Raw genomic sequence first — 23,144 nt, 5'->3', positions numbered from 1 at the left:
TGTGGTAACCAGATAAGAGATGAGGAGGGATGAGGGATAAGAAAATATGCATGTGTGAGTGCGTATGTGAGTATTGCTGAAATTCAATGAGCTAGAAATGCTGAAAGACAAAGGAAAGAAGGAGTACAGCCTATGTGTGGTCTTTTAGGAGAAGAAGGGGTGAGGAAAAAAAAAACAACTGGTCAAACAGCTTTCCACTTGGTTGCCGTTCCTAATGAGCTGAAGAGGGAAGGTGGTCTTGCTGAGCATGAACCAGTGTGAATGGGGGAAGAGCAGATAACAGATCTATTTACTGCCTGTCATATACCAGGCACTGGTATGGTATGTTAAATTCAGTCAAGTGCCTTGTTTCTTTATCTTAAATTTAAACCTCCCAACAATCCTATGAAGAGACATGATTATCCGGCTTTACTGAAGAAGAACCAAGGCTCCTACAGGTTAAGTAACTTTTCCCAGGTCATGCAGGGCCAGACATGAGCCCAGTTTTACCTGGTTTGAAAGTGCTTCCAATGAGTGGGGGTAGATGTAGGGGGAGTGCTGTCAGTGGGAAGTGAACGGGGCTGTGATAAACAGCCCGTGTTCCTCTCTTCTTCTTACTAAATTAAATTAGAATTAGTATATTAGTAATTAGAAAATTAACTGGCAGAACAGAGGAAGCTGCAGTTGAGGCTGGACTGGGGGCCTGTCTCTCTACCTCTCTACCTTTTATCCAGAGCTCTTCATTCACAGTAGCCTTTCAGGTCAGAAAAGGAGCTGTCAGGAGGCTCCATGGTTGCTATGGAGACTGTCAAGAGGGTGAGGGGTGTGACCTGCCCTGATGTTTGGGCTGAAAGAGAGACAGTGCAGAGAGGGCCACGGGAAGTTGGGGACAACTTGGGGGCTGCCATTTGGCTGGTGGTGGTGTTGGGATGGGGTGGGTGGCAGGTACAGGAAAAGTGGAAAGCGGCCATAAAAACAACGGAGCAGTGTGTCAGTGATGAAGCTGGCGAGTGGGAAGGGGTGGGGAGCTCTGGAAACAGATGCAGGGGGTGTGGCATGCTGGTGGCTGTCAGCTGGTTGCCTCTGGGGTCTGCGGAAAGTGCACTGGGATCTCGAAGATATGACTATCAACTGAAGAGACACACTCAGCAAACACACCAGAGTTTATCATCCCAAATAAAGCCCTTTCTGTCAAGCCTTCCCCTGGGAGGTCTGCTATGACTCCAGTGTGCTCGCGTCTCAAAACACCTCGAGAACACTTTCTGGAATTGCATAGGAGCCCCGGGGACTCTCTTCCGCATCCTTTCACTGGTGACAAATCTTTGTTTTCTGGGAGTGGAATTTAATTCTGAGAAACAACCAAAAATTCATCCCAAGCCAAGTCTGGTGAATTACACTGGTGATCAAATAATGGAACTGAATTTTGGGTTGAAAATGACAACTGACCATAATGTAATGAAGCTGATTTTTTAGTGTCCCGGTGCACATTTATTTAAAAATAACCTCTCATTACACCGTAGTCTTATTCCACCTAATAATCTTTTTAATTTAAAAAGCAGGGGATTCTGGTACAGGCCAGCCCGGCAGCTCTCTGGGTCAGTGGTAGACATGCCTCCCATCCCAGACATGCCTGCTGCCTTGCTTACCTCCAGTCGGCCAACTGCTGGGTGCCGGCCATGGTCTCAGGAATCACAGTCGCATGCTGCACCGACGTGTGCGTGGCCACCCCAGTCAGCTGCTGCCACGCCGGGGGAAGCAGGATCTGCTGGGTCCCACTTGGCCAGGCCTGCTGTAGGACAGAGGACATTTGCTATCACCATGTCTGTTAGTCATAAAATCAATCTGCATGAGTCAAGCACTTATTCTATGCCCAGGGTTGTGCTAGACCCTGTGATGGGTGTGAAAGTGGAGACCTGGTCTTTGGCCTCAAAAACCAGGGGAGATAAAATTAGCACATGGGACGTCAATAGAAGATAATAAGTATATGGGCAAAGAACTGTATGGAAGCAATTCATTCACATTGAAGAATGATTTATTTATAAATTTGCTCTAATGAACAATGCTTAAAATTTCCAAGAGTTCATTTATTGATTTATTCTGTCACACAATTATGTGCAAGAGATTGAGGTAGTTGAATTGGGCCATACAAGGGTAACTTCTTGCCCTCAAGAAGTTTTCTGTCTAGTATCCTTTATTTAATATTTTGCCTTTTGTTTATCAGCTAGAATCTAGAGGTCCAACTTGTGTTATCTTCTGAATCTAAGTTAACGTAATTCTGAGATCACCAAGTATCTGATACTTTCCTGCAACTGAGGGCAGGCAAGTGTGAAGTACAATTCTTAGCTGGGACCTTAAGCTTAACTGAGAATTACCTTGACGTCCTCAAAGCAAAAATGAGACAGTGAAGAAGTCACAGCTTGATTCTTCGTAAATATTAAGCTTTTTCTAAGAAGTCTAAAACGAACTTTCTTGATTCCTCCTTGAACAGACTTACACGTGTGCGTGCATGTGTGCGTATTGTGTTTTGAGCTCTCTGTTATCTTCAATCACTATTCTGCTTGCCTTTGGTTATTAAATGATTCACAATGAACACAGCTGTCCAAAGTTGGACACTTGAAGGAACACCACTAAGGTAAAATTCCTCTTGGGTAGGTCAAAGACTTAAAGATTTGGGATCTTAGTTATATCTCTCTTTCCATCAGGATGGAGATGACTGACACTGGGTAATTAATACAATGTAGTGCTCCACAAACTGTGCATGTGTTTAATATGTGTGTTTTGGTTCACATGTACAAACAAGCACTTCTGGAAATGGATTACAAATTTGAGTCAAGGCTTAATAAACAGTGATGTGTATAAAATGATACAGCTGCAGTTTAGACCTGAGTGGATCATTCACCTGGTCTATCCTGTCATCTGTGTTGCAGATGAGACCCAGTGAAATCTCTTATACCTTGTAGATATTGCCTGTTTGCTTATTGATCTTTTTTGATAGAGGCAGAAAGCTCAGGGCCCACAGATAAAACAGTAAATGCTTAATAAATGTTTGTTGATGAAATGAAGGAAGCAGTTCTACCAAGGCAATTACCTATACTTAACTGTATTTCAGGTTTACTGAATTCAAACACAGTGAGCAGAAAAATAATTTAATTGATTGAAACAGTTATGAGCTCAAAAGCTTAAATGAATAACAGTTTCATTGGCAGTAAGATTTCTACTGATTTTGCCTGGAACTTATTTCAGATCTCATAAAAAGCATGTGTTTTGACTAATGTCACTTTAAAATAATAAATCTTGATATCAAGCTAAGGACATTATTTTTTCCCTATTTCCCTAAAATGAATATTAACATTTTACTTCAAAGAGAGATATTTTTGTACCTCTATCACTGATTGATATGTTCAACTCATTTCAGACAACACTTCATCAGATATTTCTATAATTTATTACTACTTTATAATTTATAAGATTAGCGCTGATATTTCGGGATGCATACTGTGTGCCAAGCATAGAACTAAGACCATAAATAGATTTTCTGACTTTATCTTAAGACCAATCCTGTGAGGTAGGGACTGTTTTCCCCTCCCTTTTCTCAAATGAGTAAACTGAAACACAGAGAAGTTAAATAGCTTGCCTGGAAATATGGTAAATTAAACATATATTTACTGCTCTCCCTCTTTAAGCGCAACTAAAATGACAGTGAAGGAATGAAAAAAATATATAGATCCATAGGACAGAGACAACAGGAAGTGGCGATAACAGTTGACAAAATTTTAGAAGCTGTTAAACAGAAGGGCGATTACTGAGTTCACAGACTGAACGAATATAAGGACAAGTCTGTATATTAAACTATGAGACGCCTTCACCCCCAGGTCCCTGGTATGTAGAATTATTACCCGGCACCCCCAGTCTCAAAGCAGGAGCCTGGAGGATTCTCTCTAGGGAAACTGACTATTCCAAGAGAAAAAAATATAGATAGATTTGACGAGAGGGGATCTGCCAGTGAAAATGCTGAGCTCACTCCTCACTGGTCTATAAAGAAGCCCACATTCAGCTATGGAGAAGTCCACCACCCTGCCCCTGAAGCTCTCCAGTTATTTTAGTGCTTCAGTCTTAGATATGAATGAACAGCCAGGGATCGCCAGATTTTAAAGGAAGCTTCTAACATGAAAGAGACTAAAACAAAAAAATGAAACTCAGAGGAAACAACAACAGTGTAGGAATCAGAAGAAAATTTCAAAAAAATATGTAATTAATGTCCTCATAGAGGTAAAAAATATATATATATATACATATATATATATATCCATGAAACAAGATCATGTATAAGAAGATATATCTATATTCAGAGAACAAGAAAGAACTCTTGGAAATGAGAACTATGACAACAGAAATTAATGATTCCATCGAGTTGAGATAATATTAGGAAGTAGCATAGATCAAATATATAGAGACAAAAAGGTAGGCAAGGTGGGGGGGAGATATGAAAATCATTAGATCACTTCAGAAACACCAGCACCTAATTAATAAGAATTCCGCAAAGAGGGAACAGAGAAAATGGAAGGGAAGAAGTTAACAAAGGCAAAAATAAAAGAAAATCCTCCAGGTAAAAAGGGCAAATAGGTTGTCCAGGACAATGTATTCTAAAAGGCTCACAAGGAAACATGCAGTCATGAAATCTCAGGCCACTGTAAACAAGGAGAGTCTTAAAAGATTTCAGAGAGAAAAATAACAACCACTGAACTTCTCAATATGTTCAAACACATCAAACACACAAGCCTTTTAGAACTCTGGAAGTTTGGGGCTGCATAATATAATAGACACAGAGGAAACTAACCGAATGAAAAGATGAGACAACCATTAATTCCAGGAAAAACAAGTTGTACAGGAAAAGAAATGGAATCATAGTATATTATGAGGCTCAGCTGAAAATAATATGATACAATATCGATGATAATAATTAATTAAATTTAAATTAAAAAATAACTTCCCCAAAGTGATACAGCCAGTAAGTGGTGGGGCTGGCACCTGGACACGGGCAGTCAAATTCTAGAGCCCACGCTCTCAGCCAAACTACTACCTCTTTTTATGGAGATGATACATAAAAATGCTGGCCCCATGCAGGATCAGGTGTTGGTGGTAACTGCAGAAAAGTGGTATGAAAAAGTCTTCCCTTATTCATTAACAATATCAGGCACCAAGCAAGATTCACACAGACAGCAAGACAGAATGGTTGGAAAGACTGGCTGAAAATAACCAGAGAAGGTTTTTTTTTCTGTTGTTTTTGTTTTTTGTTTTTGTGGTATGCGGGCCTCCCACTGCTGTGGCCTCTCCCGTTGCGGAGCACAGGCTCCGGACGCGCAGGCTCAGCGGCCATGGCTCACGGGCCCAGCCGCACCGCGGCATGTGGGATCTTCCCGGACCGGGGCACGAACCCGTGTCCCCTGCATCGGCAGGTGGACTCTCAACCACTGCGCCACCAGGGAAGCCCCAGAGAAGGTTTTGAGAAGCATCGAAGTTTTGTATTTTGAACAGTTTAAAGAGTCCAAGCCAGTGGTTTATCCTTAGGGAAAAATTTAAAGGGGTTCAGGTGATACAAGCTGATTGGCTAGAAGAATGCACAAAACTTCTTCATGGCAGGGCAGAGTCTACAAGGATCTGGCAAACAGAAACCTCCATATCCTGGGGGCTCTGAAGGGTCAAAGGGGGTTTGGGATCTTGCCATTTGAAAAGTGAGATAAATTCAATACTGTATCAATCAAGAACTGTACTTCCCATCTTTCTACCTTTACCTACTCATTCACAGTTTCTGATGGTGGTCAAGATGCCAGCTCTGGGCTGGGGCTTGGAAGGACAGAGGTGACAGCTCCTTTTAGGTGGCACCAAAAAAGCGTTACTGGTAAGGCAATCCATATCACCCTCGTGTCACTGAAATAAGAGGGTGTGATTACACCCTCTTCTTCCATGAACACATCTTTGGGGTGCCCCAGAGAGAGTTTACCTTTGAGGGACATGTGATGCTGCTGGGAGGTGGGGCAGAAAAGGGCAGAGCAAACAAAGCTAACATGAGGGATGGATTTAAAAGACTCTCTAAACTTTCACAGATAAACTCCTTGAAAATGTATAACTATTTAGATAAAAAGAAATACGCAGAATTTTGGGATATATTTACAGTAATAATCTTTGGAGTGCCTCTGCCTGATACCTAGAAATTTATCCCAAGAAAAATGAAGGCATCAGCTTCCATGTTTAATTATTGCTTTTTTCTTTTTTTTTTATAGCTGCCCTACTAGTTTTAGAAGTTAGCTTATTTTCGTCCTTTGAAGGTACCATTAAAAAATACCTAGGAGAGGACTTCCCTGGTGGCGAAGTGGTTAAGAATCGCCTGCCAAGGCAGGGGACATGGGTTCGAGCCCTGGTCTGGGAAGATCCCACATGCCGCGGAGCAACTAAGCCCGTGCGCCACAACTACTGAGCCTGCGCTCTAGAGCCCGCGAGCTACAACTACTGAGCCTGCACGTCTAGAGCCCGTGCTCCGCAACGAGAAGCCACCGCAATGAGAAGCACACGCACTGCAATGAAGAGTAGTAGCCCCTGCTCACTGCAACTAGAGAAAGCCTGTGCACAGCAACGAAGATCCAACGTAGCCAAAAAGAGAAAAAACCTAGGAAAGCTCGGCCTTAATAGGCTAACATATTGGCATGAATTGAGTGACAGAAAAATCAAAAGCAACCAATAAACAAAAAGACACACAGTGATGCTGGCTAGGACAGGACTTGTTTTTTTTTTTTTTTTCAACTTAATCTCTCTTAGGCGTCTCTGCATGTCAAGACACTTTGGTCTACCATGTCCTTTTTAATGGTTACATGGTGTTCCGTTTTATGCATGTATCAATTTATTTAACAAATCTCCTACTGAGGAACATTCAAATTGCTCCCAGCAGTTCCCTGTTATAAACACTGTAGCAATTAAAATCCTTGTACATGTATTTCTTTTTTTGTTCACTTTCCCACTTAGTGCTTTAGGTTAAATTCACTTGGAGATTTACAGCAGGCTCAGGATTCCTTTTCAAGTATGCAATAGGTAAAGCCCTTCCCTGCTATGATTAAAGGACTGAAACAAATTCAGAAATGCTGAGCATGTTGGTTTCCACCAAACTGAACAATGAAGAATGTCTATTTCAGCTAGTAAGAGATGCCAAGTATTCTTTCTTTCAGAGATGGTTCCTGGCTTACTAGAGTTAAGTGTGCAAACACAAAAAAGGATCTATAAGTACCCTTTAAAGTACATGTGAATTCTGCAGGTTTTGGCTCACAGATGAACAGCACTGGGAAAATGGCCTGGATTTCTGCCAGTCCGATAAAGTATGAGCAAGCTGTTTGCCCCTGGAGGGAGCTGTGGTTCTCTTGATCTACCAGGGCCTTTTCTGAACTCCCTACTACCAAACTGTGCAAACAAAAGGGAGCTATGAGGACCAGAGACAGAGGAAGGAGCAGAAGGTGTGCTTTATACACTGAAGGTTCTCTGTTTACAAACTTTCAGCAAGACACAGCTTTCTGTGCCATCAGAAGCTGGTGTTAGTGGTCATTTGCAGTCTCAATTTGGACATAAGAACAAAGAGATGAAGAATGGCTAATAACAATCTCAAACAAGCTGTTCCAGAAAACAGAATAAGAGGTAATAATATCCAGCATATCTTATGATATTGGTGTAATCTCGATGCCCAGAGCAGATAAAGAGCAATTCATGCCACTTCTCACTTATGAACATAGATGCAAAAATACTATCTATAGTGTTCGCAAACTATCCAGAATTGAAAAGCATACAAACACATCAAGCACGACGTGATTAAATAAAGTTCACCTTGGACATACAGGGATAGTTTAACATTACAAAATCTATTAAGTAACTTGGTACATTAACAGATTAAGGAACAAAAACACAGGAGTATTTCAATAGATGAAGAAAGAACATTTGATGCAATTTAATATTAATTCATTAAAAAAATTAGCAAACTTGGTGAAGTGTCCCTATCAATTCTTCAGAGTAAACCAAATCCCTAATGGCAAGCAGCTAGAAGAATTTCCTTTAAAGTTAGGTTCAAGTTAAGTTAAGGATGCTCAGTATTAACACTGCTATTAAACGTTGTTTTGGAGGGGCTGTCAGCACAGTGATATAAGAACAATAATAAAAGTTATGAAGATTGTAAAGGAAGAAACAAAACTGTATCATTTGTAAATGAAAAGATAGTCTAGGGCTTCCCTGGCGGCACAAGTGGTTGAGAGTCCGCCTGACGATGCAGGGGACGTGGGTTCGTGCCCCGGTCCGGGAGGATCCCACAGGCCGCGGAGCGGCTGGGCCCGTGAGCCATGGCCGCTGAGCCTGCGCGTCCGGAGCCTGTGCTCCGCAACGGGAGAGGCCACAGCAGTGAGAGGCCCGCGTACCGCAAAAAAAAAAAAAAAAAAAAAAAAAGTCTACATAGAAAATCCAAGGGAAGTCACAGAAACAATCAGAACTAATCAGAGTTTGGAAGGATTGCTAGATAACAAACTCAATAAAGAAAAATCAGTTACATTCCTATGAACCAAAGACAAATAATTAGAACATACAGTTAATAAAGTTATTAATAACAAAACTGTAAAATATTTAGGAATTATTCTAACAAAAGAAAACTTTAGTGAAAGGAATAAAAGGTAATTTATATACAGTTATACCATGTTCAGGGATGACTTAATGTTATAAGGATGTCAACTTTCCTAAAAGTAAATATAAATCCAATGCAAGTCCAATAAATACAAACCAGGGTTTTGGGTTTTGTTTTGGCTTGTTTTGGAACCAAAATTCTTATGTAAAGGTGATGATAAAATTCACATGGAAAAGCGAAGGGTTAAGAATAGACAGCGAAATTTTGAAGAACAATATAGGAGCAGGGCTTTTCTGACCAGATACCAGACATATATTAAAGTCATAATAGTTAAGACAATAGGATATTGGAGAGGACAATGGAATAGAATAGAGTGAGTCCAAAATAGACCTATGCAATTTGACTATATTAAAATTAAAACCCCAAACTTCTATTCAACAAAAGACACCATAAGTAAGTGTCTTTGGGAACCAACTTTGTTTAAAAACAAAAGTGCTTCTAAACTAACAACATTTTGGTCAAGCTGTCCTTGACACCCAACAACAGAAACAGTAGAGCATGGTGGTTAAAATGCAGATGCTGGTGTCTTGGGTTTCTGTTCTGGTTCTGCCACCTAATTGCCGTGTGACTTTGAGCCAGTGCTTGTGCTTCATTTCCCCTATTTGTCAAAAGGAGACAAATACCTTACTATGTTGTGGGGATTAAATCAATAACAACTGTAAAGTGCCTGGCATAATGAGGGTGTATTTGTTATCAAGGTTCAAGTGACATTAAGGATTGATTACTGCTATCATTACACCACTATGGTTACCTAAAATTTCCACAACACTTTACAAATTTTCAACCAGTTTCACCTCTGTGATTTCATTCTAAGAATCTATCAGAGTACCTGTGTGAACAGATAAGGAAGGTTCCATCCCAAAGCTTCTGTGATCCTGGTTTTCAACTATAAAACAAAGAGATAATCTCCAAGGCTCTTTTTGGCTTTAAAAACATAATTTCAATTTTACAAGGAAGAAATGCTAACTGACTTGCCTTGGGTCACAGAGAGTTAGGATTAAACCCTAGGTCTCCCATATTAATTTGCATTTCAAAGATACAATGATAATTTCCCCAGACTCTCCCTGTGTCTAAATTTCTTCTTGTAATTGTAAGCTAGATACTTAGGAAGGTAATTCACCTGGGGATCATTCAGAATATTACTGATATATTCTAATGATTTGAAGCATCTAACTCATTGCCAGGGAGGGAATTAGCGAAGAAACAGCTCTTTTGTGAACCACATTAACATGGATCATGGTAATACCAGTAATAATAAAGAAAGAATTACCTGGGCAAGCAGACCTGGTTGGATCTGAAGAGGCTGAGCTCCTGGGGCTTGAGTGACGATGGGAACTGCGTTTTCCATTCTCACAGAGTAGCCAGCATGCTTAGAGGGAGAGGCCTGCAATCCTAGTCCAGACAACGGGCAAGGGGGAAAAGGGCTAAGTGCCTGGAAACAGCTGGACGAGGAGCACCTTCCTAGCCCGCTGTGTCAGCTCTCTGCTTCCCTTGGCACTAGATACCGCCTGGTCCTTTGGAAGTGTCCCCTTTAGTTTCTAACTGAAAAAAAAAATTTTTTTTTTCTTTTGGCCATGCCGCATGGCTTGCGGGATCTTACTTCCCCGACCAGGGATTGAACCCGGACCCTTGGCAGTGAAAGCACGGAGACCTAACCACTGGACCTCCAGGGAATTCCCTCTAACTTAAAATTTAAAAAAACCACGAAAACAGCCTTGAATGTTTTCAAAGACTAGATCAAATTAAGGAATCTTTAAAGCCAAAAGTGGAACAGTTATGCTGGCAAATTACAGCAGGAAAACAACTGCTTTTGACATGAAGATATATCTGCGTATGTCAAAGCCAGGCCCTGGGGGAGGAGTGAGGCGGCTGGAATTGCACTGATTCGACTGAACCACGTAGACTTACACCAGGAGGGTTTCAGAAACAAATTCTTGAGCTTTCTGTGTAAACTGTAACCAAGCAGTCAACTCCAGCTTAGAATTTTCAGGAGAAGAGTGCCGGGGTGCATGGTCAAAGGATCACCTGGTGGGCACGTGGTCGGGGGGTGGTATCCAGGAAATGCTTTTCAGACAGATTTATATTCTTCACAAGAACTGGGACTAGTTGGCTGTCGGAGATCGGCAATTTTTTATAGATAAGCCACACAGAGGATATTCCATGTGAGGAAATGCAAGAGCTGACATCAGCATAACATTGGGAACACACACAATGTGCTGATTTACAGACAGCAGCTGGGCCTGGGACGAAACCACTGGCAGGTGATGAGAATAACAAGGCGCTGACTTGGTGCTGAAACGTAAGTCCCACTGTTTCTAGGCGGGCCGCCGCAGTACGGGGGGCCCTCAAGTTCAGTGATGCCAGGGCTCTCACCAAAAGAAATGAAGAGGGCTTTAGCAGGACAGAAGAGTTTGGGGGCCGGCGCCCCAGAGGTGGTCCTCTTGGAAGCAGGTGAGAGGCTGTGTCCGCTCAGCCTTACCTTGGAAGCCGGGTGGACACACGATGAGCGCTTGCTGGAAGGGGTCGGGCCGGGCACAGATCTGGGCCGCTCCCGTCTGCAGGGGCATGCTCCGCTGGGCCACCGCAGCCATGGATGCCGCTGAGGGCTGGTAGAGTGCAGATTGGTAGTTTAGTATGGAGACTTCAGGATTGGCTAAGGAAATAGTGGCACTGGTGGAGGTGGGAGCCTAAAGCAATGGTGGGGATTAAACAAAAATAAACACAAATAAAAAATGAGGGAGATGGCATGTTGGGAGACACGAATCTAAATCAAATAAATGAACTCAAAGAAGAGCAAACAAACAAATGAAAACCAAGAGCAAAAAAGCAAAACCAGAGGGGAGTGGAAATACAGTTGGAAAGTCTCAGGGAAAAGCAGGCACCTGCAGCCCCATGAGACACAGAACCACCTTCGGTGCTTACGTTCGGGCCTGTTCCTAACATTTATGGGGCCTGCAAATGCAAATGGACGCCTGCATATCATGTCTCAATACTGCAAAGCTAAAAATCGGCTAAAGGACTTATGTTCTGCCCTTCCACTTGGACAGGTACACTTTCATAACCACCTGGAAGACTGGGTTTGAGTTTGAATCCCTCTTGGATTCCTTGGCTTGGCCACTGGAACGTGGAGCTGAATGCCTGCCTTCCTTCTCTCCCTGTCCCAGCTCTGTCCCACAACTTGAGGGCTTTTGGGCGCACGTATTTGGACTTGGTGGTACAGTCCATACTGGGGAGGATGAAACCAAGCCTGGGGTGCCAGGTACCCAGAGCTTGGCATGGAAGCACACATACCTGGGGAGGGCCCAGGCAGGGGGCCCTTTTTCTCAGGTCTAAGGGCAGCACTGTTTACAGATGCCCTGAGATGTCTGCAGAGCACCGTTACTGTAAAGAAATACGCTGCAGAAATAGAGACGGAGAGGGACATGCTGAGGCTGGGGTTACTTGTTGGAATTTGGTGCATTCTCATGCTGGTGTTCAGCTACTGAAGCTGGAAGGCAGGGAGAAAAGATGCCAGTGGGTCAAGAGAACTTAAATGGAGATGGGTTAGACAGATACTGAAGTTATGTTCTCTTTCCTTTCTCTTCCAGAAAGAGACAGCATTTGAGACTGAAATTCCATGTGAAGCAAAGCCACGCACGGAAGGAAAAGAAATTCTAAATTGGAATTCTCCAGTTTCACCCCATCTTAGTCTTTTTCATGCTGATCCTTTAGCAAGATAGGTGGAGTTACCTATGGCTTCAAATTCAACCTTGTTTATAAGAGGCTTTGCCATTAGAGGTTACAAGGACTGAAAAAGTAAGGAGGGAAAGAGCCACAAGGATATCGTGGACACATACAAAATTAGAATTTCAAGAAGGGTATGCATGTGTGTCAAATTTGATAACAAGGATAAAGTCTCATTTTACATGATTTTTGTTTTGTTTTTTTTTTTTTGTGGTATGCGGGCCTCCCTCTGCTGCGGCCTCTCCCGTTGCGGAGCACAGGCTCCGGACGCGCAGGCCCAGCGGCCATGGCTCACGGGCCCAGCCGCTCCGCGGCATGTGGGATCCTCCCAGACCGGGGCGCGAACCCGGTTCCTCTGCATCGGCAGGCGGACGCGCAACCACTGCGCCACCAGGGAAGCCCCATGATTTTTATACTTATATTTGATGCTGAATTTCAGTGCAAAGCAAAATAATTTGAAAGTAATCACTAAATTATTTGGCGCCCATGTTTAGATTTTAAGATATTATTGTAACAATAAGTGTCTGTTTTTGCAGCACCACACAGTCGACCTCCCAGTGTGACTGGGAATGCATGTGTGACACGTGTGGGCCAGCATCTTTTATTGAGTTGGCCAAAAAGTTCGTTTGCATTTTCCATAAGATCTTACGAACCTGAACGAACTTTTTGGCCAATCTAATTTTTTTTTTTTTAATTTAAGTATAGTTCATTTACAATGCTGTGTCAGTTTCTGGTGCACAGCAAAGTGATTCAGTTATATATATATATGTGTATGTGTATGTGTGTGTGTGTGTGTGTGTGTGTGTATTCTTTTTCATATTCTTTTCCGTTATAGGTTACTAAAAGGTACTGAATATAGTTCCCTGTGCTATACAGTAGGTCCTTGTTGTTTATCTGTCTTATATACAGTCGTCTGTACTGGGCCAGCATCTGTGCTGCTACTGATGGCACGACTTGTGTTTCCTCTTTGTTCTCTCCATGGCCTCACCTCTCCGGGAGGCTTCCCCACATACACACTTCCCACCACCTGCTTGCACTCTACACACCGGAGACCAGACCCTCCTCACATCTTCCTGCCTCTGGGCTTCCCTCTTCAGGGCACCCTCCAGGTTCCCACGCTGGTGCTCAACTGCTCCCCCTTCTGGCCAGTCGCGGGTCCTGCTGCTCCTTCCTCCGAAATGTCCCCAGTGGGAACCCTCTTTTTAATCACTACTTCCTTAGCTGAGGCCTGTCCTGGTGCCTGGGACCTGTGAGGCCCTGACTAGTGATGTTCTGGCCTCCACTTCTTCTCTTCCAATTCTTCTTGGACACAGAGGCTAGAACACTCTTTCCAAAAGACTACTTTGTGCATGTCACCACAGCCCTGCTCAAAAATCTCCAGTTGCTGCCTAATGAATACTGTCTATGCATCTTAGTCTGGCCCTCCTTCCTCACAGTTAGGCCAACCTTCCCATTTCAACGTATCTGCTACTCTCCCTGCTTACGGCACCAGCAAGATAGCCCACTCACTGTGATGGGGCTCTGGTGATGAAGAACAAAACCACGGTGATATTTTGCCAAGGAGTTCACCTGACTGGCTGTGGCTGCCTTAGCCTGAGGACTGAGCAAGGCACTGGGTGGGAATGTTTATTATTCTGGACTCCAGGCTGTAGAGAACATTAGCTCTTCCCACTAAGGAGAATTGTAAGAACACCAAGGGCCCCCAGGGGGCAGCAGATTCCAGGCAGCCTCTCCTAGAGTTGAGGCAGAAGGGGAGGACAGGCTGGGAGGTAAAGCTGGGAGTAGGGGACCTGTCGGAAAAGAGTAGATGGCCAGGCAGAATATTCACACTTCAGGATTAGAACATATACACTCCTTTCCTATGGGGTGGGGTACACACACACACACACACACACACACACACACACACACACAGATGTGCTCTGTATATTTTGCCAAGGAGTTCACCTGACTGGCTGTGGCTGCCTTAGCCTGAGGACTGAGCAAGGCACTGGGTGGGAATGTTTATTATTCTGGACTCCAGGCTGTAGAGAACATTAGCTCTTCCCACTAAGGAGAATTGTAAGAACACCAAGGGCCCCCAGGGGGCAGCAGATTCCAGGCAGCCTCTCCTAGAGTTGAGGCAGAAGGGGAGGACAGGCTGGGAGGTAAAGCTGGGAGTAGGGGACCTGTCGGAAAAGAGTAGATGGCCAGGCAGAATATTCACACTTCAGGATTAGAACATATACACTCCTTTCCTATGGGGTGGGGTACACACACACACACACACACACACACACACACACACACACAGAGGTGTGCTGTTTTCATTAAAGATTGACATTAAGACTGAAAAAAATCTAGGGACGTTTATTTGGTGGAACTGGTAAGGCTGGTTGGTGGGAATAAAAGTAAAGGTCTCTTAGATACCAGAGGCAGCCTGAGTGGGGACCTGGGGATTATTCATTCAGTAAATATTTCCTGGGTGTCATCCATATTTCGAGCCGTGTATTAGGTGCTAGATTCTGCTAATTTTCTGCAAAAGGTTGAAAAGCTGTGGGAAGAAAACCTCAGTTCCCCGGTCCCTTTTTAGTTCTAACTGCTGGAATGCTGGTGACAAGACTGATGAATTGATTTTCCCCAAGAACTGGAAAAGGACAGGTTTTATCTGTCTTGAAAGGAGATCATGTGGATCCAGCAGCGTGGACACCAGGAGCAGGGGCCTGAGCCGGACGACCGCCACCATCCCTTCCAGTTCTAGAATTCTTTATCAGGCAGACGTCAGTCATAAAAGGATCACAGCATCTCCTTTACCTTATTCCCACATCAAGACAGGAGAGCAGGAAGAGGTACCATCTCAGAAGTAACTCCCTTAGTGAGTCATTTCTGGGAACTTTCGATGAGCCAGTAGTCAATACGAAGAGTGCCTGGGATTCTCAAAGGAAATAACCTTGGGAACAAACACTTTCTCACGGAGTTGAACGTGACAGCACAGGGAGTTCGTCTGTTGTACGTGATACCGGAGGAGTTTTGTCTCCTGACTCGGTTTGGTGGGAAGTGTAATTCCTGACACTATCAGCCCCGCCTGCCTTCCCCTCCGCTCCTCACTCACCTGGTTGTGGACGGTGTTCAGCTGGTTGTTGAAGGTCATGGTCAGGTTGGTGGATGTGCTGGGGGCCACATGTGTGATGAAAGGCGTTTTGCTCTGGTTTACCGTGTCATACATGTTCACCCGACGCTTGCAAATCTCCATGTTCTGGAAACATGATTTGACGCTGTTCATGCAAAAGGCAGAGGCAGAGGCATTAGGGGAAGACAAGAGGGTAAGGTGGATACAGGGCAGAAAATGGAGAGAGAAAAAGAGAGAACAGTTAATCTAATAAACAAAACAACCGGGACACTTCACGTTAGGTCTCAATTTCCTGGATTTCGCACGCAGCGTCTGCATTTGCAAGAGTCGGTGGTATTTAGATGAATCCCTCCATTGTCTCACTACCTCTTCTCCCCATCCTGGTGGGTAAAGGTTCTCCATCAGCACGACAGACCTCTTGGCTCTCACTGCATTTCCTCATGCTGCTGATCTGCCTCCACCTTCACTGCTCATTCTCAGCTTTCAAGGTGGTTTCTGGCCCTTACACAAACGTGTAAGTTCTCTGATTGGGAGCGCTGAAGGGCAGTTGATGACCTGCCTCCACCGTCCTTGTGCTTACCCTTCCCAGCTAGTCTAGGGCACTAGCGCCATCTAGGGGTCAGCCAAGGAACTAGCCAACCCGGTATCGGGACCTCTTGCCACTCTTGTTCCTCCCTGGAGTGTGTATGGAATGAGAACAAGGATTTTAATGATTACTGCTGGTGGCTAACTTTACTGACAGTGTGGTAGCTGTTTGCAAGCACTGTCTCATTCAGTCCTACAGCAACCACCAGGGGAAGAGATAGGACTGTTGGCCCTATTTTATGAGTAAGGCTGAAGCAGACGGAGGATGGGTAATTTGCCAAGATCAAGAGCTAAGTATTGGCAGTCTTCACATACACATGTACGTTCTCTTTACCTTCCTTCATTCTGCCTCTCAGTGTTCTAATTCTTGCCCAGTTACATGAAGTAAAATTTCTCTTCCTCTTTATCTTCCTCCATTGCATTTGTGAATCAAAACAAAACTCTAATTATGAAAGTCAAGTATAAAAGTGTTGCTGACACCAGCATCAAGGACAAGGAAAGCCACGAGTGGCCTTGACCAAGTTTTTGAAAATCCACCATATAGTGTCCTTTCGAATTTATACATTGTTTTTCATTCACTTGTGTCTTCTACTAATTAAACTTAATTTTCCTCAAATGGTAATATTCAAGATAATGAATATTAAATTTCAATTTAAAATACTTATTTTAATTATAAATAGTTTAATAACAATATAAAATTCTACTATTTTAAGATTACAAATGCATACTGTTTCTACATACTATAGGTAAGTTATATTCTGGGCCAAGCAGGTGCTTGTGGGCTATCCCAAAACATCCTCTCCATGAAAGATGTTCTGAACTGACTCAGACATTCTTTCTGAGTTAATGACTACTTACACTGGCTACACAATGCACACTAAATAAACATTTGCTGACAACCCTGGAGAGGAAGGAAAACGTTTTCTCCGGTAACCGAGAGCTAAAAACACTTACTAATGCTGGTAATGCCAACATGTTTTGAGCATCTACTAAGTATCAAGCTAAGTGCTTTCACATGGAGGCTGCAGGAATGAAACAACAGATTTTGTGTTCTTTTTGGACTGTATTTAATGCATCAACGGTTTTCTGACAATTCAACACAAAGCTTTTAGACTCAGAATCTTCTAACTGAAATGGTCTGAGTTTTTTAGTTTCAGTTAGAGGAAAGCACTTTCACGTTGGGTTAATTCTGAGAATGGTTTTTAAGGAATCTGTGCACTAGAATCCTCGCATGGAGAAATGAGTGGAGTCTCTTTCACCTGTTAATCTGGATGTTGGGGTAACCCTGGCCAAGCCCCAGAGGTGGGGTCTCTAGCAGGGGAGTGGGGTAGCCTGGAGGTTTCTTCTAGCCCCAGAGTTCTCCACGGTCTGCCCAACAAGTTCCAGGGTTACCTGGGGATCAGGCCTACTCTCGGGTAAGCCTGGGTATGCGCAAAGGCCCTTCTTTCCTTCCGAGGCTTATTTTCTGAAACCTAAGTTGTCAGTGCTTCTCTTGGTCTCACCCCAAGTTCTGAATGGGAAGCTGATGCCCATGGATTCCACACTTGGTCTTCATCCCACATATATAGGGTGAAGCATCCTATATCTGTTTCCTTACAGAACCCAGAGACAGGCAGCACCCTGAGGTCATTCAACCAAGCCCCTAACTTTATGCAGGGGACTGTCTCACTGACTTGGTGCAGATGGTAACGGGAGCCCTCTAGTCGGCACCCCTCCATCTCCTACCTATGGCTGTTTCTCAGTCATCCCACTTCACCCCGAAAACGCAAAGACTGATCTTATGGGGCCCTATCCAGTAAATCACCAAGTTTGCCTTTCTTTTGTGGTATAGACTGACACCCCTTGACTTACCCCTACCACACCCAGAAAAAGGGCAAATCCCGTAATGAGAGTATGCAAGGGATGGGTCCAAGTTCATTCTTTATACAGGAGTTTGGTTGTTTCAAACGTGCTTCTAAATTAGAGGCAATGTCTGGTCGTTGCAATACAATTTGACTTGCTCAACAACAGCTAAAAAGGAATAGACCTAAAATTGAGGAAGCACCGCCCATGGTAGGTGCCACACCATCCTTTCTCATATGCTGGTTAAGGTCAAATCCAGCCTTTAATCAGCCCAATCTGATTGTGGCCATGGCAGGGCCCATGGTGACCTGCAGCTGTCTCTGATCCGCGGCCTCTTCCCATGTATTCCCTCTCCCTCCTGACCCTATCTAAAATCTGCTGCTCTCTCGAGCACCCTGCTTCTCCCAGCAGACACCCAGGGAGGTGACTGTTTGTTTATTCTTTCACATCCCAAGCGCCTCGGGGTCGAGAGGCTGAAGTGCTATCTCTCATTACTCTGTTATAGGCTGAACTGTGCTCCCCAAATTCACATTAAGTTAAAGTTCTAATCCCCCCCGTACTTAAGAATGTGACTGAATTTGGAGATGGGATCTTTAAAGAGGTAAAACGAGGTCATTAGGGTGGGTCCTAATCCAATTCCTTAGAAGGAGGAGGAAATTAGGACACAGACATGCATAAAAGGCAGGCCATGTGAAGACACAAGCAGAAGACAGCCATGTGTAAGCCAAGAAGAGAGGCCACAGAAAAAGCCAACTCTGCCAAACACCTAGATCTTGGGCTTCTAGAATGATGAGAAAATAAATGTCTGCTGTTTAGGACACTCAGCCACTCAGTGGTACTTTGTTATGGTGCCTCCTACTACTCTCTCCCGTTCTCAGGCCGCACAGCCTCACGTCTTTTCTTTCCTCCTCATTTCACCGAGGCCTGGGCCACTAGCTCAGTCCTGCCCACCTGGGAGACTTCAGAGGTCACCCTGACTCCTCGTCAGACATCCTGCCTTCTTAGTTCCTTCTCACCTCCAGTGACCTGTTGTCAATTCCAGCCACCCATTCCTTAGACTGTCCAACTGGAAACTGCTTCGCTTCCCCCAAACAGAAATTCAAGCCTCCCATCTGGTCACGTTTTCTACCCATCTGGCTTATTTGACTGTTACTATACTAACCGATCTTTGAGCTGATCAGACCGCTCAGTCTCTTTGGACCCCTCCCATCTTCACTTCCTTTCTTCTCTGGCTAAGCCTCCCACAGCCATCAGTCACTTTGGATTTCAGTTGCTCCATTGCCAACGCCTAACTCCGTGTCAACCTTTTTCTCTTAGCGGCCCGGCAACACTCCACCTGACGGACCCAGCTACCTCCACCCCTCCATGTCTCTCCATGCCTTCACCTGGGGAGCTCAGTTACAGCCGCGCTATTCATGTCCAACCTCCACGCTCAACGGTTCTGCTCTATTTCTCTGTTCCATTCACTCTGCCACCTCCCTCTACCTAAACTTTTCCACCACCACCTTGCTCCCAACAGGAGGAGACAGAGGCGGCTGAAGAAGCCCCTCACCTCTCCTTCCCTGCGCCAGCCACACGCCCCTCCTCCATCCACCCGTCCCGTGGTGTTGGCCTAGTCCTCCACCTGCCCTCTGCATCCTGGTCATTCCCACTACCTCGGGAAACATCTGCTGAGCATCCTTTATCTCTAAGCTCTTGCTACCAGACACTTCCCATCAGCATCTTAAATTGCTGAAGTCTCTTCCATATGAAAAGAAACCCCACCCTTGGGCCTTCCCTAGTCACCCCTCTATTTTTTCCCTCCCCTTTCCCAGCCTTCCGTCTTGAAAGGGTACTATCTATTTCTTTACCTCTCAATCTTTTAACCTGCTAAACTGGTTTCTGCTTCTACCATCCACTGAAACAGCTCTCACTAAGTTACCAACAACTTCCAAGTTGCCAAATCTGATGGGCATTTTTTTCCAAGCTTATTTGACTTGATCAAGCGACAGCAGACAGATCTCTGTTAAACACAACTCTCACCAGCCATTCCCCTGCCGTCAATCCTTTAATGACTTCCCGCTGCTCTTAGAAGAAAGGCTGAAATCCATAACACGGAAGGCCCGCCCCTGGCTTATCCTGGGCCTCATCTCTCCCCCGTCCTCCAGCTCCTGTGCTGGTCCTGCCCGTGTTGGAGTCTCCATACGGCAACGCCACTTCCGCTCTCGCCTGCCTTTCCACCAGGCACCTCCCTCTCCTTTGGCGGTCCTGTCCTCGGGTCTTCCCCGCCATGGCCCAAGCAAGGCCCCCTTGTTACATGCTCTCCCCGTCCTATGTGTCCCCTGATAGCATCCTGGATATGTGGGGACCGCTGGTTTAGTACCTTCCTCTCTCCTATAGATTGTAAGCTCCAGTGGGCAGGGGTCCCATCTGCTTTGCTCCCCACATACTCCAGCCCCTGGCACAGCACACCGCACAGCGAATGAATGAATGAACGAACGAAAGAACACACCCAGATCCACACTGGACCGAGTCCACTCGTGACCTCTGCCCCCGCACGTGGCTTTGCGTCACAGATGCTGCCATTCTGAGCACCTCGCTTCGTGCACAGACCCCCCAGGGTCCGGCCCACCCGGCCTCGTGCCCTCTCACGCTCCACCGTTCCCTCTCTTTGGTGTCAAGAAAACTTCGGCCCAGGGTCCCAATGTGGCTGCCACCTGTTTTGATAAATAGTTTTACTGGAACACAGCCTCCCTCATCGGTTTATGTAGCGTCTACAGCTGCTTTCAGCTCTAATGGCAGCGCTGAGCCGCTGTGACAGAGACCGTATGGATGCAAAGCCTCAAATGTTTACTATCTGGGGCTTTCAGGAAAAAGTCTGCCGAGCCCTGGAATAAAGCATCGCGTGGGACACCTACTGTGTGCTGTGGGGAAAATCGAGTAAGTGTGTCATGGTGACAAAGGGGTGGTTCAGGGTCTCGATCGGAGTGATTCTCTTATCAGCGTCTATGGTCAGCATCTTCTTCAACAGGTCGATGAACTCCCGCCGGTCCGCCTTTTCCACCAACATGTCACTCCCTTCCAAATCCGTCGTCATGTTCACCTGAAAGCAAGCGGGGACAGGTTACCAAGACCCCGCGCGGCCTCCCTCCCCCGACCCCTCTTATTTTGCGCCCTGCAGCTCCATCCTAATCTCTCGGTCACCCCTTCCCAACCCCCGGAAGGCTGTGTCTGCCCCGTGGGAGGCGCAGCCTCGGGTCATCACTGCCCACCGGGCGCGGCTGTTCTCTCTGCAGGAGAGACAGACGGAGGGCACGCGGGGAAGGGAGAGGCCACTGCCGGCACCTGCAAACGTATAAACGTGCCGGGGGTACCCGGCCCCTGCTCATCACTTAGGTGGAAATGCACCTCACATCACACCTCACTAAAAAGAACCACAGGATGAAGACAGTTCTGGCGACTGAGTGTGTGACACTGTGAATGCAAGGAATACTACTGAATGGTACACTTACAAATGGTTTAAAGGATAAAATTTTTGCTACATGTATTTCCCCACAGTTAAAAAAAACAATAATTACAACCAAGCAGTAAAAAATAAGATGCAAAAAGGTTTATTTATTTAACCTTCCGAGGGAGATGTTGGGGCCTCAGCACCCTCTTCCCACACCTACGGTGTGTCAGTCCTCTTGCGGGTCCTGAACTAGGGCCCAAATTATTCAAGTCCCTGGGTTCGCTGGGATCACCTCTGGCCAAGGCAGGCAGGACATCTGAACACAGGAGTTTTCTTCCAAGAGCAAGTCTATACTAGGATGGCCTTTAAAAGCCTTGTTTTGTGGTGCTTTCTATATTTTCCAAGACATGCGCTGGAAAGCAATTTCGGTTTTCTCAGACAATCTAAGCTTCTAATCAACTGACAAGTATACTTTACGCAGAATCATGATTTTTGGTTACACTTATCTTCCATAAGAGGTGTGCTAAGTGTTAATTGGTCTGTCGCTTTATTTTTCATTGCTTTGAAGAAAAACTCACTTTGGGTTGCCCTGATTTCAGACTAGTTTTTACCCTAAAAATAGGTGACGTTCTAGAATTTTCTCTGGGCACGAAGGTGAGAGCCTGTGGTCCCTCCAGTGAGCTGAGAGAGACTGAGTGCAGTGGGCTGAATTGTATTCTCGCAGAAGATGTAACTCCTCATCCCTGGTACCTGTGAATGTGACCTTATTTGGAAGTAGGGTCTCTGCAGATGCAACCAAGTTAAAGTCATATTGGAGTAGAGTGGGCCATAAATCCAACGACTGCCGTCTTTATAAGAGAAAGAAGGGAGATTTGGACACAGGGCCAAGAGGGAACATAGGGATGAAGACCCCATGAAGGAGGAGGCAGAGACTGGGGGGATGCAGATACAAGTCAAGGGAAACCGAGGATTGCCAGGGGCCACCAGAAGCTAGGAGAAAGGCACGGACAGCTTTTTTCCTAGAGCCTGCAGAGGGAACCTGGGCTGTTGGTACTGTGATTTCAAACTTCCAGCCTCCAGAACAGCAAGAGAATAAATGTTGTTGTCTTAAGTCACCAAGTTTATGGCCCCTTGTTAAGTTAGCCCCAGGGAACTAATCATGGGCATTAAACTCAAAGGTACTAATGGGCTTGAATTCTTCTCATGAAGACATCAGGAAGATTGGCCAGTACTATTTTACAATTGGGAACCAATAAACTAAAGCCATTTTTAAAGAGCTGGTGTAAGGTTTTTAAAATTTTTTTATTTTTGGCTGCGTTAGGTCTTCGTGGCTGCGCAGGGGCTTTCTCTAGTTGCGGTGAGCAGGGGCTACTCTTCATTGCGGTGCGCGGGCTGCCAAGGCAGGCAGGACATCTGAACACAGGAGTTTTCTTCCAAGAGCAAGTCTATACTAGGATGGCCTTTAAAAGCCTTGTTTTGTGGTGCTTTCTATATTTTCCAAGACATGCGCTGGAAAGCAATTTCGGTTTTCTCAGACAATCTAAGCTTCTAATCAACTGACAAGTATACTTTACGCAGAATCATGATTTTTGGTTACACTTATCTTCCATAAGAGGTGTGCTAAGTGTTAATTGGTCTGTCGCTTTATTTTTCATTGCTTTGAAGAAAAACTCACTTTGGGTTGCCCTGATTTCAGACTAGTTTTTACCCTAAAAATAGGTGACGTTCTAGAATTTTCTCTGGGCACGAAGGTGAGAGCCTGTGGTCCCTCC

General features: G+C 45.0%; 1 protein-coding gene across 10 annotated transcripts in view; it reads right to left on the bottom strand.

Moving 5' to 3' along the window:
* HIPK2 (homeodomain interacting protein kinase 2) overlaps window positions 1–23,144 on the bottom strand; it is a 169,310-nt gene that overhangs the window by 5,251 nt on the left and 140,915 nt on the right. For 7 of the 10 annotated variants that reach the window (XM_055084802.1, XM_055084803.1, XM_028489686.2 and 4 more), the window contains 6 exons: window positions 20,840–21,024; window positions 15,498–15,660; window positions 11,163–11,370; window positions 9,954–10,075; window positions 9,513–9,569; window positions 1,626–1,768 (listed from right to left, as the gene is read on the bottom strand). In XM_055084802.1, coding sequence (XP_054940777.1) covers window positions 1,626–1,768; window positions 9,513–9,569; window positions 9,954–10,075; window positions 11,163–11,370; window positions 15,498–15,660; window positions 20,840–21,024 — 878 coding nt within the window. The remainder of the gene's footprint in view (window positions 1–1,625; window positions 1,769–9,512; window positions 9,570–9,953; window positions 10,076–11,162; window positions 11,371–15,497; window positions 15,661–20,839; window positions 21,025–23,144) is intronic. The other 3 variants (XM_028489682.2, XM_028489681.2, XM_028489684.2) reach the window with 3 other exon arrangements.

Source organism: Physeter macrocephalus, chromosome 5, assembly GCF_002837175.3.
Source record: "Physeter macrocephalus isolate SW-GA chromosome 5, ASM283717v5, whole genome shotgun sequence".
NCBI classification, from domain to species: domain Eukaryota; kingdom Metazoa; phylum Chordata; class Mammalia; order Artiodactyla; family Physeteridae; genus Physeter; species Physeter macrocephalus.
Note: the sequence above shows the minus strand (reverse complement) of the source record. Positions and strands in the feature narration are given on the sequence as shown.